Raw genomic sequence first — 12,192 nt, 5'->3', positions numbered from 1 at the left:
AATCACGCGAAGCGGGAGACGCGCAAGAGGGACAACGGTTACAGAAGAACGCGGGGCACGGAGGGAAGGGCGACGGAAAGAGAACGCGAGCTGAGGGGTTTCACGCAGCATCCACTCACGGCCCCATGGCCACCCTGCACCTCGTCCCTCCTCGTGCTCGCCCACTCCGATGACACTCCAGCGCAGACATACACAGAAAACACCTCCGTCATTCACGCACATATACACGAGTGCGCGCAACTACCAAAATGACAACACAGCAACACATGTCCTCATCCACGACTACCAGCGGGGCATCGGCGTGCTTCACGCATGGAGATATGAAACGAAGCGCCTCCACCCGGTGAAGAGGTCACTGCAGCCGAGCGCTGCCTCAGCTCTAAACACCGATGGGGTAGATCACGCCGACGTTGTCGCTACGCAGCAAGATCTTGCCCAGACGGTAGCTCTTGCTATTTCGAAGATTCGTCTCGGTCGTATCACCCAGCACGACGTTCATGAACTCGTCGTAGCCGAGCAGGTTGCCCTCCAGTCGTATCTGCGGATCGTGCACGAGCCACACGCATACACGCTGATGGTCCTGCATGAAGCGGTGCACCACCCCCGTGGGGTTTTCCATTTGGCGGGTGTGAGCACTCATGGGCAACTCCGTTTTTGTTTTTCTTTTTTCTCTTCTTGTTCTCCTGTCGTGCCTCTCACGTTTCGGTGTAGAGGTGATCGTCCTCGAGGAGAGAGCCGTGGAATGATGCGGCAGCGAGCAATTTCCTCTCTCGGTGGGGAGGAGGCCCCGTGTTTTGTTGACGGCGCGTTACGCCGTGATCACCACAGTGGCAACGTTGACGAGGCGGGAGACGCACAAAAAGCCAAAGCGTGAGAAACAGGGAGAGGGACGTGAGAGATGCTGATACAGTGCATGCGCAAGCAACAATAGAGGTATACATACGTTCGGGCAAGATGGAGAGGGGGGAAGCCGCCATGACGGCTCAGATCCGCAGCCACCGTGTACGACAAGAAAAAGGGGGCATACGCGCCACAGCACACCCTAGGGGTGAAGGGTGTGCGAGGTCCCCTTGCTTGCTTCCTCTGCGCGACCACCGTCTTCCGCAGGGAGCAAAGGGAAACGCAAAGCGAGAAAAAAAAAAAAACAGAAAGGCGGGTGAGAGCGTAGAGGCGATAAAAGCGAAGGTGAACGCGCCGCGGGTGCGAAGCCGTCCTTGGTGCCTGCGTCAGTGAGACACACTCTCCCTCCCTCCCTCCACCTACCCACCCACCCACACACACACACACCCACACACACGAAGCGGGCATATCTGGTCCTTTCGACACCTCCCTCTTTTCGCTCTGCCTGCGCCTTGCTTCATGAGCTTCTCGGCTCGACACGACCACGCACGAACAAACCAAAAACAGAATGGGGCGCGAAAGAGAGAACAACAAGCACGGCTGAACAGAAAACAAAGCACACCGACACCAACGAACAGGCACACATTGACGCAAGCGAGCGTTTGGCAAGCGGCAGACGCATCAGTACGAGACCGAGCACATTATATATATATATATATATATATATATGTCTATGTGAGTGTAATGTATGCATATCAACGGAGGGGGGTGGCAACGGCAGCAATGCCGGCGAGAAGGAGAGCCCTTGCTGTCAGCGCATTCCACGTCATGCGAACCAAGTCGCTGTTTGCCCCTTCGTCTCCCATGCGATCAACGACCACCCACCACCACCGCCTCCCCCCATCTCGGCGAAAAGTGGAGGGACGAAAGAGAAGGGACGGAAGAAGGCTCTAGAACGCCTGAGAAGGAGAACAAGAGAGAGAAAAAAGGGACCCGAGGCCGCAGCTGAGGGCTCGCCGGTGCACACACACACACGAGAGAGAGAGAGGCAAAAATAAGCTCGCGAAACGAAACGAAAGCACCACGAGATACGCACACAAACAAAACCAAACGCACGCATACATACATATATATATATATGTGCCGTGCGGAGCAGCAAGGGAGAGAGGGGGAGAGGGGGAGAGAGACGTTTACGTACCGCAGACCGACGTGTGGTCAGCTTCTGACGCGTGTGCGCGCCTCACCGTTCACCAGCAAGCAGGGCCACTCATGCCCCGACTTGATGTGAACACTAGGCACTTGACAGCCCATGTGCCTACTCGTAGAAGGCGAGGTACACCTCAGCCTCGTGATCCAGCACGTGCTTCTCCTCCACCACATCGATGTCCTCGTCGTCGCAGCGGAACCATACATGTGGGCGAGTGAGGTGGCGCACATAGGCGATGTAGTGGCCCCCGTGCAGCGAGCCTCGATGCGCAACGATGCCCACCAGCTGACGCACCAACGATGGCTTCGGAGGGGTGCGCTCGCCAAACGGATCGAATTCATCGCTCGTAATCGCACAAATCGCAGCAGCGGGATCAGACGGTGTAGCCTTGCCAGCGCTTCCGTTAGTGTTTGCCCAAGACTTGGCCGCCATCTTGGCAAAGGTACCGCGATCCCCATTGAGGTTGTTGAGCGGCGTCGCAGCCAAGGAAGAGGTGCAGCCGGAGGTGCAGCCAGAGGCGTCGCCAAAGACGCTGCCGAAGCCAGCCGCATCCTCAGATGCGCCATCGCCTACCGCGTTGCCTGCCCCCACCCCAGTGTGGGTGCGGCTGACGGTAGTGCTGCTACTCTGCCGTGAGTGCGCCGCCTCGGCTATCCCATGACCGTCATCCAACATCTTCTGCGTGGCCAGCTTGACATCATCGTTGGCGTGGCTTAGGTACTTGCAAATCAGCTTCTCTGACGCAGTCGGGAAGCGGCGCTGCAAGAGGTAGATCTTCTCCATATGCTTGTAGACCTCCACCACCTCGCCGCTGACGTACGGGGTGAGGTCAAGGGTGAGCGAGATGCGCACCGGTGTGAGTACCTTGATGAAGTCCTGCACCGTCGGGTCGTAGTGGAAGCGCAGGAGATGCACCGCAAGGCTGCCGCCGAGGTGGGAGAGCGAGGCGCGTACCTCGGCCTCGCTGTAGAGAGCGTTGGCATACACACGCTCCTCTATCTGCGCTTGAGTGAGCTTCTTCCCATCCAACTTGGCCCTCCTCTCTGCCTCGGCCTGAACTGCGGCGAGGGCGTTGTGCCCCTGCTGCTCTTTCTGCGACAGCTTCTTGAAGCAGCCCTCGCATGCGTAGCGATCCTTGCCGCGCAGCGTGGTCGGCGCGAAGAGCGATGCAATACCGTCCTCGATGCTCTTCTCGATGGGGATGGAAAGGGACATGAACATTTCGTTGCGCGGGACGCAGTGCTTGCATTGGGAGCAAGTCACCTCGGAGAGAAGCGTGCTTTCGAAGCTAACACGGCGCGACGCCTTCTTCTCCTCCTCGCTCTTTCCCTTGTCGAACTCATCCTCGATGCCGTTGAGCAGCGTGATGAGAAACTCTTGGGCATCCTGCTGCTCATCCTCTTCGAAGAGCACGTTGATGTTGCAAATCTGCGTCCGCAGCGAGCGCACGAACGCGAAGACGGCACCGTTGAGCACGTCCTGATACGTCTGGTGTGCCAGGTGGTGCAGCAGACGCGACACGGATGCCGTCAGCTTTCCAGGGCTCTTGGACGGATCGAGGTGCAGAAGCGGGTTCGCAAAGATGCGGCACCGCAGCAAGCACTGCAGCACTGAGTTCATGTAGCAGAAATAGCTCTCGTTGGCGAAGCCGCAGATCGCCGCACGGGTGATGACGTGGTCTGTCTCTGTGCGTGACAGTAGGCTAAAGTCACCCGCTACGTTCGGGCCTGTCGGCGACATGTGCACACCACCGCCGCTGGTGCTTGTATGCCTCGCGCCCGTCGTCGCCATCACTTCGAGACCGCCGACGAGCTCCGAGGCGCGGCCGACACGCTGCATCTCAGCCAACCTGTGTGCACGCTGCTGGCTGCGTTGCCGCTCCACCTGCTGCGCGTGCTTCTTCGCAGAGTACTCCAAAAACTGCACAGGCACTTCGAGGCGCACACCACGAAGCAGAAAGTACGCGAGCAGAGCCGTGAGCTGTCCCAGTCGGCGCAGGTGGACATGACGCGAGATGTCGTTGTCACACTGCTTGCCATTCAGTCGCACCGCCTGCCGGTCAGCGCATCTGGCGCAGAACATGATATATGACCAGTTCTCAGGCGGTGAGGAGTGAAACTCTGGCAGAGAGAGGCTGCCGTGGTCCCCGACGGGGGAAAGCAGGGCAGATCGGCGCGTCGGGAGGCGGTCTTCCCTTTTATCCACGTAGCTGTTCGACTTTGAGTAGACCCGCAGGGACCCGTCGAGGTGGCCACTGCTGCTGTAGGCGCTGTGAATGCGTGTGTGCATCCCGCTGGGGCAAAAGCCGAGTGTGTTCTTGCCGCGGCCAAAGCTGCAACTGTTGGAGGTCGCGCTACTGTTCGGATGAAAGGCACTCGCCTCGCAAGCAGCGCCGCCGTCGCAGATTTCCTCGAAGTGCTCGTAGAAGGGAAGCGGCTTCGACAGGTCGACCGTGCCCTCCTCGATCTCGCGCACCGTCACGGTGGGGAAAAGCAGTCCCCATGACGTCTCCTGTAGTATGTGGGAAGGGTGGGTGCTCACGAAGCTGGGGACGCCGATAAAGAAGGAGTGGTATGGGTAGCCCTTGTGCGACGCGTCGGGGTCATCGCCGCCCGCCACGGTGCTGCGCTGCTGACGGCTGTAGTGGTGGTCGAAGGCGTGATCGCGGCAGTAGCACGAGCCGCAGGTCACGCACAGGTACAGCTCCTTATCCGTCCGCGGTGTGATTGGGAGTTCCTCCTCCTCTGCTGACATGATGCGGGTGCTGAGCTCGCGTACGTGGCAGCTAGAGTGCTGCTTCGACGAAGTGGTGCTCAGGTCCGCTTTCGAGCTGCTCTTGGACGAGGTGAAGAGCTTTTTCAGCGTGCTGCCTAAGGCGAACTTGCCGGATGAACTCTTTTTCTCTGGGGTGCAGGTCTTGGTTGTATAGGCGCTGCGCCGGTTCGCGCCGCTGCTGCTGACGCTACTGGAGAAGCCCTTTATCGACTCCTGCACCGCTGGTGGACCGCATGTTGTGCAGAAGAAGAGCGCCTCCTCACAGCTGCCATGCTTCTTTCCGCTGAGCCATTGCTCTATGAATACGCCACGAAAAATGTCGAGGTCGACCTCTTCGACACAGTAGCACGACATGCTTTTTCTCTTCCGTGGCTCCAGCAAGGAGAACTGCCTGGTAACTGGCCTAGAGACTGCACCGGCACTCGTGGGGCCGGTGTAGACGATGGGTGTGAGCGACAGCTTGGCGACGTGTAAGGCCCGCTGAAGCAGCGATGGCCTTGATATTCTGGAAGCGAGTAGGAAAGAGGAAAGAAAAACGAAAACAAGGAAGGAAGAGAGAACGCTAGATTGGGTGGGGAGAAGGGGGTCACAACATGTGCGGCTCCGGACGGGAAGTCACACCAACACGGCGACCGATACGCTGTGTGCATGTGCGCATGGCCACGATAAATTAAACAGACGCTTACCCCTTGCGCGCTTGCCTCCCCATGTGTGTCCGCTCTCCCCCACACAACACGAGTCAAGCGCCGCTCTGACCCCTGCAGGCCCTGCCACAGGCCCCCCATCCGCGCCGTGCCAAGCAGAGCGAGAGGCACGCCCGGTACACCAAATGCGCCGACTCAGTCGGCCCGAGAGCACCGCCCCATGCCCCGAACTCTGCCCGCCCACCCGCGGCCTCGCAGGTCGCCTCACCGCAGCCCTCCCCCGCCCCCACTATGCCGGGCGCCACCCCTGGTGCATTCTCTGCTCAGAGGCGGTGCGGTGGCGCCGGCTCCCCACACACCAGTACGCGGTGCGACGGCCGGGGGTCGGATACACGCTCCAGTCACGTCGACACCTCGCCCATCATGTGGATGGCGCAGACGCGTGCATCGCCGCAGCACCGCGCCCACGGCCCCAACGCCGGCATCAGCAGCGAGGAGCCGCTCTGTCCTCCCCCCCGCAGCGTGGGGTGCCTGATCCAGCCCCCACGAGAGGGGGCTCGGCATTGGGCCGGGGGCATAGGGGAGCTGCTCGGCTTCGCCCCGCATGGTGGGTCGTGCGGGACCCTGAGGATGCGACGCACTGAGCGGTGTGTGTCCTCCCTCCCTCCCTCTCAGAGTCATCCGGGCCAGTGAAAGGAGAAGAGTAACGAAACAAAAATGGGAAAAACAACCGAGAGCGTTGAGGCAGGGCGGTTGGGTGCGGCGAGAGCGAGAGAGTCCCAAATCCAAGCGCAACGGAATCCAGTCTGCGATGTGCGTAAAGGGCGGGGGAAGGGGGCATGACGCGCATAAAAAGGGCGACAAAACACACACACGCACATACGCGCACACGCGCGCGCTCAGAGAGAGAGAGAAACGCGAAGATGAAGACCGCAGCCGAAACGAAAAGAGAAGCATCAGAGAAATAGGCTGGGCGGGTGCGGCTCACATAGAGGCGGACAGAACGGGACAAAGAAACGCAAGGGTGTAGGCCGTCCTGCGGGCCAAATGGACACCCCCAAGAGCAGCGGCACTGCGCAAGAGGCGGGGGCGTGTTGAGTGGCGCTGAGGGAGCCGACTCGGATCACCCACGTACAGCCGCGCGCACGTAGAGCGGGCCGCGACCCGGGGAGGACGCAAACGGCAGCTCAAAAACAAAAGCTGGAAAGGAGAGCGACAAGATGAGCGGATAAGAAGGTGGTGTGGGTTACTTAGCGGAGCTGGCGAGGGTGTGTGCGTGCGTCTCGATAGCACCGCGGTTCGCATGTGTGCTTATGTGCGTCATAGTCAGCGCGGATAGGCGTCACTGCGGGGCGTGTGTGCTCGAGTATGCTGTCCCACATGCGCAGGAGATGTGCGTGCGTGTCAAGGTGTGAAGGTGTAGCAATTTGTGGGCGCCTGTAAAGGGAACGATAAGAAGCAACAGGTGCGGTGGTGTGGGACGCTGTGCGAGTAGCTACACAGAAACGTGCAAAAAAATGGAAAAGAAGCGCAGAGCAAAGGACTGCGCCTCCCCCCCCCCTCCTCTTCGAGGGGGGGAGGCAGGAATGCACGCATGCGTGGGATGTGCGTTGGGGATAGAAGAGGTGTGCCGCTCGACGTGTGCAGGGGTTTTGTGCGCGTGTGTGTGCCGCCTCTCTACTCATGCCCCGCCCCTCTCTTACGCCGCAGCAGCCGCTTCTCCCAGTGGAAACGATGAGCTGATAACGGCGGCGTCATCGCCACCACGTGTGATGCGGATGTATGGACTGCCGTGCATAACTGACCGTCGGCCCTTGTCCGGTCCCCGCCATGCACTACAGCAGATGACCGGCATAGACACCACGCTTTGCACCTGGAACACGCAGTTGCACCGCCAACTCGTCACGTCCTGCACGCCGCAGCGCACACTGGAACCTCTTCCGCACTGTTCGATCTGCGTACGCGTTCATGTCGGCCACGACACGAGGGAAGGTAAGGGGGGAGCAAAGGTTGTGCGTCACAGCGACCGTATGGCCAATGTTGAGCACCTGGTGCCACCAGCCACTTGGAATGAACACAAGGTCGCCTGGGAACACCAACGCCTCGACAGGCGGCAGCTCACGCGCAGAGCCATGATAGGCCTCGCCGGCGTGCTCCTTGCTGAAGGTGCCGCACACCGCCGAGCCGCTCGGCATTGAGTCCCCTCTCGTGCGGTACCACCGTAGACACGGCTCTGATGCGTAGTAGTCGCTGTGTATCCACTCCTCCTCGACGCCCGGCGGCACGACGTGTGGGGGATACAACGTCACCCGCTTGCAACCGCTCAGCACGGCGTTCCATGCACATGTCCCGTGTGGGTCTGTGTGGAAAGGGCTGCCGCTGCCGTCGGGGCCGACGAGGAGCCATCGGTAGTCGGGGCGATCCTCCTCGGTCATGTACGAGAAGAAGTCCTCTGTGAAGTAGGGCGGAATCGCGTAGTCCGCCCGCAGGGCGGTGGATCTCTGCAGCGCCGCCTTGTCAAAGACGTACATCGGCTTCTCGGCGTTGGTGGCGACCTCATAGGCAAGGTAATCCGCCGCCGACATGCGAAAGCGGCGACCATCTGCCGTCCTTCCGTTCGCCCTGAGCGCCTCAGAAGCAAAGCAGTGAAAGAAGTGTATGTCTTGCCACGTGTCACGCGCGGGCCAGTCCTCAATGCAGCCGGTGAGCACCACGGGCATGTTCGGCACCTCGTACTCGCGCTGGAACGCATCGACGCTAAGCCTGTAGCGGCGGTCCACAACACCCGGCACGCCGCGCAACTCGTCAGGCAGGTGCGACGGGCCTCGCACGCCGCCGGTGTCGTCGAGGGCAGCGGTGGCGTGACCACAACACTGCAGACGGCGCGTGTTGCCAGATGTCTTCCAGCGAAGAGTGGCAAAGAACTGTGCATTGGTACACCACTGCGGGAGTGGCACGAGATCCAGCAGGCAGGTACCGTACCAGTTGTAGTCGGTGAACTCCGTGTGTGGCCGCACGAGTCGGTGCTGAGGCTGGCGAAGCGCATGGAGGGGAGGTCGCAGGAAGGTGCCATCGCGCATGAAGTAGTTGATGGCGCCGGCAGATAGACTGAGATACTTCACGGCCAACGTTGGTGCATAGGGCTTTCCAAGAACGTTTTCTTGCCATGCTCCGACACTCATCTCTGCGCCCACGGTGGCTTCTGCCGCGCCTTCGTCACGCCCGTTGTCAAGCCCCACTGACACCTCACTCGCAGCGCCGGTGCCCGCGGCACAGGGGCTGCGCAACTGACTCATCCAAGCTGCACCGTCGTCACTGCTCATCTCCCCGCTCACCTGTAGACAGGACACGATACGAGGGAGGAGGACATTGAAGCGCAGCGAGGCATCAGCAATACTCCGTGACTGAGCAAGAACAACGGTGCTGGAGCGGCTGCTCTGTCGGTCAGCTCCTGCGCCCTCCGCACGATAGGCACAGACGGTGTACTTCCATGAGCCCCTGAAGGTGAAGAGGCCGAGTTTCTGCTGCACGTCGATGTACGGTGGACGCAAGCACAACTCGCGCCAGAGAGGCTCCTCGTTGCAGCGCACAAAGAAAGTCCAGCACGTTTCTGAAAGCGTAAGCAGCTCTGGCACATCGAGGTATCGCTGAAGGTAGCGAACCCACAAGCGCGGCGTGATGACTTCAAAGACTGGACCGAGCAGCGGGCTTGACGAGGGCATAGTAAAGGTGGGGGAAAGGGGGCGAGCTGCCCTTCACCTCGCAGCAGAACTCCTCCCATGTGGGTTTGTAGAGGCAAGGAGCAACGGGTGCCCGTGGTTTGGGGATCCCGAAAGGGGCTGCCGCCTTTCGGACCGATGCCGAGGTTCGCGAGTGAGCGAGAAGGTCACGCAGAAGGTTGTAACGTAAAGGCAGACGAGACGCGTGCGAGAAGAAGAGAGAAGCTAGAGCTAAGCAAGTCAGATGGTGCGCCACGAGGATGTGGCGCGTGAGTGCGGCAACCTCGTTCAGTGTCGAAGGTGTGACCTTCACGAGCCCCGAACGCAAGCCAGCACCGCTTTTGCTGTTTGTTTCACTTGTTTCCTCTCGGCTTCTGTGCGTTGTTTCCGCAGTAGTGAGTCACGACCGTCGCTGCCGATCAACCCGCGAAGCTCACAACGCCGACCCGCGCGAAGAACATCCAAGATACATGTGTATGTGGGGAGACGTAAAGAGCGATGGGGGATGAGCGGCAGATGATAAGCTGCATGTGAAGACGAGTCGCCAAGGATGCAGGGGTCATCCCGGAGTGGCACGCGTGTGTGGGCACAGGCGTGCCTGTTCGCATGTCTACGCAAACGCAGACGCGTTCTTTGCTCGCGTGCCCCCTCCCCCTCCGCCCCCCAAGGGAACAGAAGGGTTGATGGGCAACACGCGCGGGACAGCTGCATCGCTGAAAGAAGCAGCAGCAGAGACAGCGGCAACCCATCCACCACGAAGGGGCCATCGGCACCAGAAAATGATGCGCACACAAGTGCAGCTCTTGCGGTATTAGACCGCTCGTCGGCTGTGTCCGCGGCCGCGGACAAGGAGAGATGGGGGTGTTGTGGCACGCGTACTTCTCTTCCGCTCCCCGCCCCCACCCTCTCCGTCCACCTCGTCCCCTACCAAAAGAATTCCATCCCTCTCCAGTAGGAGTGCGCCAGCGTGATGGCCTCGATACCGGTGGGGATGATGGAAAAGATGCAAAACATCTGCCAGATGCGCGCAACGTGCGCGGTGGCCTGCCACGACACGATCAACAGCACCGCCGCCGCGCCATGGCAGGAGCCCTGGAACCAGTTGTCGACACCGAAGCGAAGCGTACGGCTTGTCAAGACACCCCAAAGGTTGAAGAACAAGCAGAGGAAGCTGGTGGCAAGGCACAGGTTTGTGACCTGTCGCAGGAAGACGTAGTCCTCCTCCGCGTAGCCGCGCGCCAGGGAGGAGACGCGAATCATGCGATCGCTGCCTCGTGTAACACAGATCAGGGTACTAAAGTGCACGCACCACATCGCTAAGCGGTACGGCACCAGCACCAGTCGATTCCAGTTGCGGAAGATGAGTGGGATATACGGTGTGGTGCATCGCCGCAAGGCCTGGACCTCGTGCGAAATGATTGGCATGTTTGAATGGTGGCGATGGAGGAGCTGCTACAATCAAGTCCGTCGGTCACCCCTCCCCTTTTTTCTTCTTCCCTCTGTTGCCTTGTCCTTCTTGTTCGAAGCATGCAGGGGGAGGGGGTGAGTTGCAGCAGGGATACACACACACACGTACACACACATATATATATATATATGTGTGTGTACGTGTGTCTGCGTGCGTATGTGTGAGTCTATGTGCACTTGTAGGGACGTCTAAGGGCGTCTGTTAGATTGTGCGTGGGCAGCGACAAGCACAACAAGGCACGAGAGCGCTTTCGACGTCGCTTAGGGGTGTGAGCGCCCTGCCGACGCACCGTGCAAAGGAAGAACGCTGCGCAGATGCGCTCAAGACCCGACACAGAAGAGGAGGAGTCGATGTCGCTCAATGTGCGGCAATGTCGCGCCTGTCCAGTATCGGAGTGGTGAAGTGCAAGCGCCTTCTTTTGGGCGATAAGCATAGGCTCGCAGGTGTGGCGCGCCGGTACCAGTGTGCATGTGCGTGTGTTTGTGTGTGTGTGTGTGTGTGTGGGGGGGGGGGGGGGGCGGATGGAGACATTTCGATCGGATGTCGATGCTCAGAAGATGCGGAGAAAAGGATCAAGCGCCATGAAAGAGAAGGGCCGAGCGCGCACCGCACAGAGGCTCACGCATCGCTTCGACGTGCGTCTCTGCCGCGCAGTGCACCGCTGCGAGGGAAGAGAGACGCAGTGCCATGGTCGGCAGCACAGACGCGCACATATTGTTCACGTGCGCCACGTGCACGTGAACAACAGGGAGGGCGGGGCCGGAGGGGCGAAACAAAAGCGTCCTTCCGATGCAGACATCGCGGCATCTCCTACCGCACCGCTCACTTTTTTCGCATTTTCTTCGGCTGGATCAAATGCCCGTGCACGACGTCGACCGCACACGATGAAAAGACGCGCGTAATGAGAAACACACACAACAACAACAATGGAGAACGACCGAAGGGCACAGAGAAGGCAACGCGAGATGGTCATCGGCTGTGGTGGATGTGATGCACAAGACAAGTGTAGCAAACCAAAAAAAAAAACGAAAAGGCAAACAAAACAAAAAAAGGTTGAGGAGGTGAGAAGAGGAGGAGAGAGAGAGAGAAAGCACTAAGACACATGGATGGCGATGACGTGATGTGCACATGAGCCAACGCTAGAGAAAAACAGATCCTGAAAGAGCCGCAACACGGAAAGTCCAGCACCGGGGAAATGTCGTAAAGAGCACCGGGACAATCGGAGCACGAGCAGGAAAGAAAGATTAAACGGAACACAAAAAAAAAAACGAAGGTCCAGCTTCGCCGCTGTAGCGTTGTGTGTGTGTGTGTGTGTGTGTGTGTGTGTGTGTGTGTGTGTGAGGGGAAGGGGGGAGGGGCGCATCAGGCATATCGACGCTGTAGATGTGCTGCACTCCTATCATCATCACCCTAATCGATGGCTGCGGCCGGTTTGTCTTTCCTTCTTTGTGCTGCAACCGTGGAGGAAGATCAGTAATATATATATCAGATGGACCGGGAAGAGCAGGGGGTGGGGCAGGCCTCCCCTATAACACAAAT

The 12,192-nt window shown here is 59.5% G+C and overlaps 4 protein-coding genes across 4 annotated transcripts; all 4 read right to left on the bottom strand.

Moving 5' to 3' along the window:
* Positions 1–379: 379 nt before the first annotated feature.
* LMJF_30_1205 (putative small nuclear ribonucleoprotein polypeptide e) lies at positions 380–640 on the bottom strand (the record flags this gene model as incomplete). Its single annotated transcript, XM_001684664.1, has 1 exon — positions 380–640. The coding sequence occupies one exon, from the start codon at positions 638–640 to the stop codon at positions 380–382; it is 261 nt and encodes an 86-aa protein (XP_001684716.1).
* Positions 641–2,155: 1,515 nt separating this feature from the next.
* Positions 2,156–5,176, bottom strand: LMJF_30_1200 (putative ubiquitin hydrolase; the record flags this gene model as incomplete). The annotated part of the gene is made up of 1 exon (XM_001684663.1): positions 2,156–5,176. One exon carries the CDS (start codon positions 5,174–5,176, stop codon positions 2,156–2,158), a length of 3,021 nt encoding a protein of 1,006 aa, XP_001684715.1.
* A 2,125-nt stretch (positions 5,177–7,301) lies between these two features.
* Positions 7,302–9,188, bottom strand: LMJF_30_1190 (hypothetical protein; the record flags this gene model as incomplete). The annotated part of the gene is made up of 1 exon (XM_001684662.1): positions 7,302–9,188. One exon carries the CDS (start codon positions 9,186–9,188, stop codon positions 7,302–7,304), a length of 1,887 nt encoding a protein of 628 aa, XP_001684714.1.
* Positions 9,189–10,109: 921 nt separating this feature from the next.
* On the bottom strand, positions 10,110–10,610 carry LMJF_30_1180 (conserved hypothetical protein; the record flags this gene model as incomplete). Its single annotated transcript, XM_001684661.1, has 1 exon — positions 10,110–10,610. The coding sequence occupies one exon, from the start codon at positions 10,608–10,610 to the stop codon at positions 10,110–10,112; it is 501 nt and encodes a 166-aa protein (XP_001684713.1).
* Between the last annotated feature and the right edge of the window lie 1,582 nt (positions 10,611–12,192).

This window comes from Leishmania major, chromosome 30 (assembly GCF_000002725.2).
Source record: "Leishmania major strain Friedlin complete genome, chromosome 30".
Classification (NCBI taxonomy): Eukaryota; Euglenozoa; class Kinetoplastea; order Trypanosomatida; family Trypanosomatidae; genus Leishmania; species Leishmania major.
Note: the sequence above shows the minus strand (reverse complement) of the source record. Positions and strands in the feature narration are given on the sequence as shown.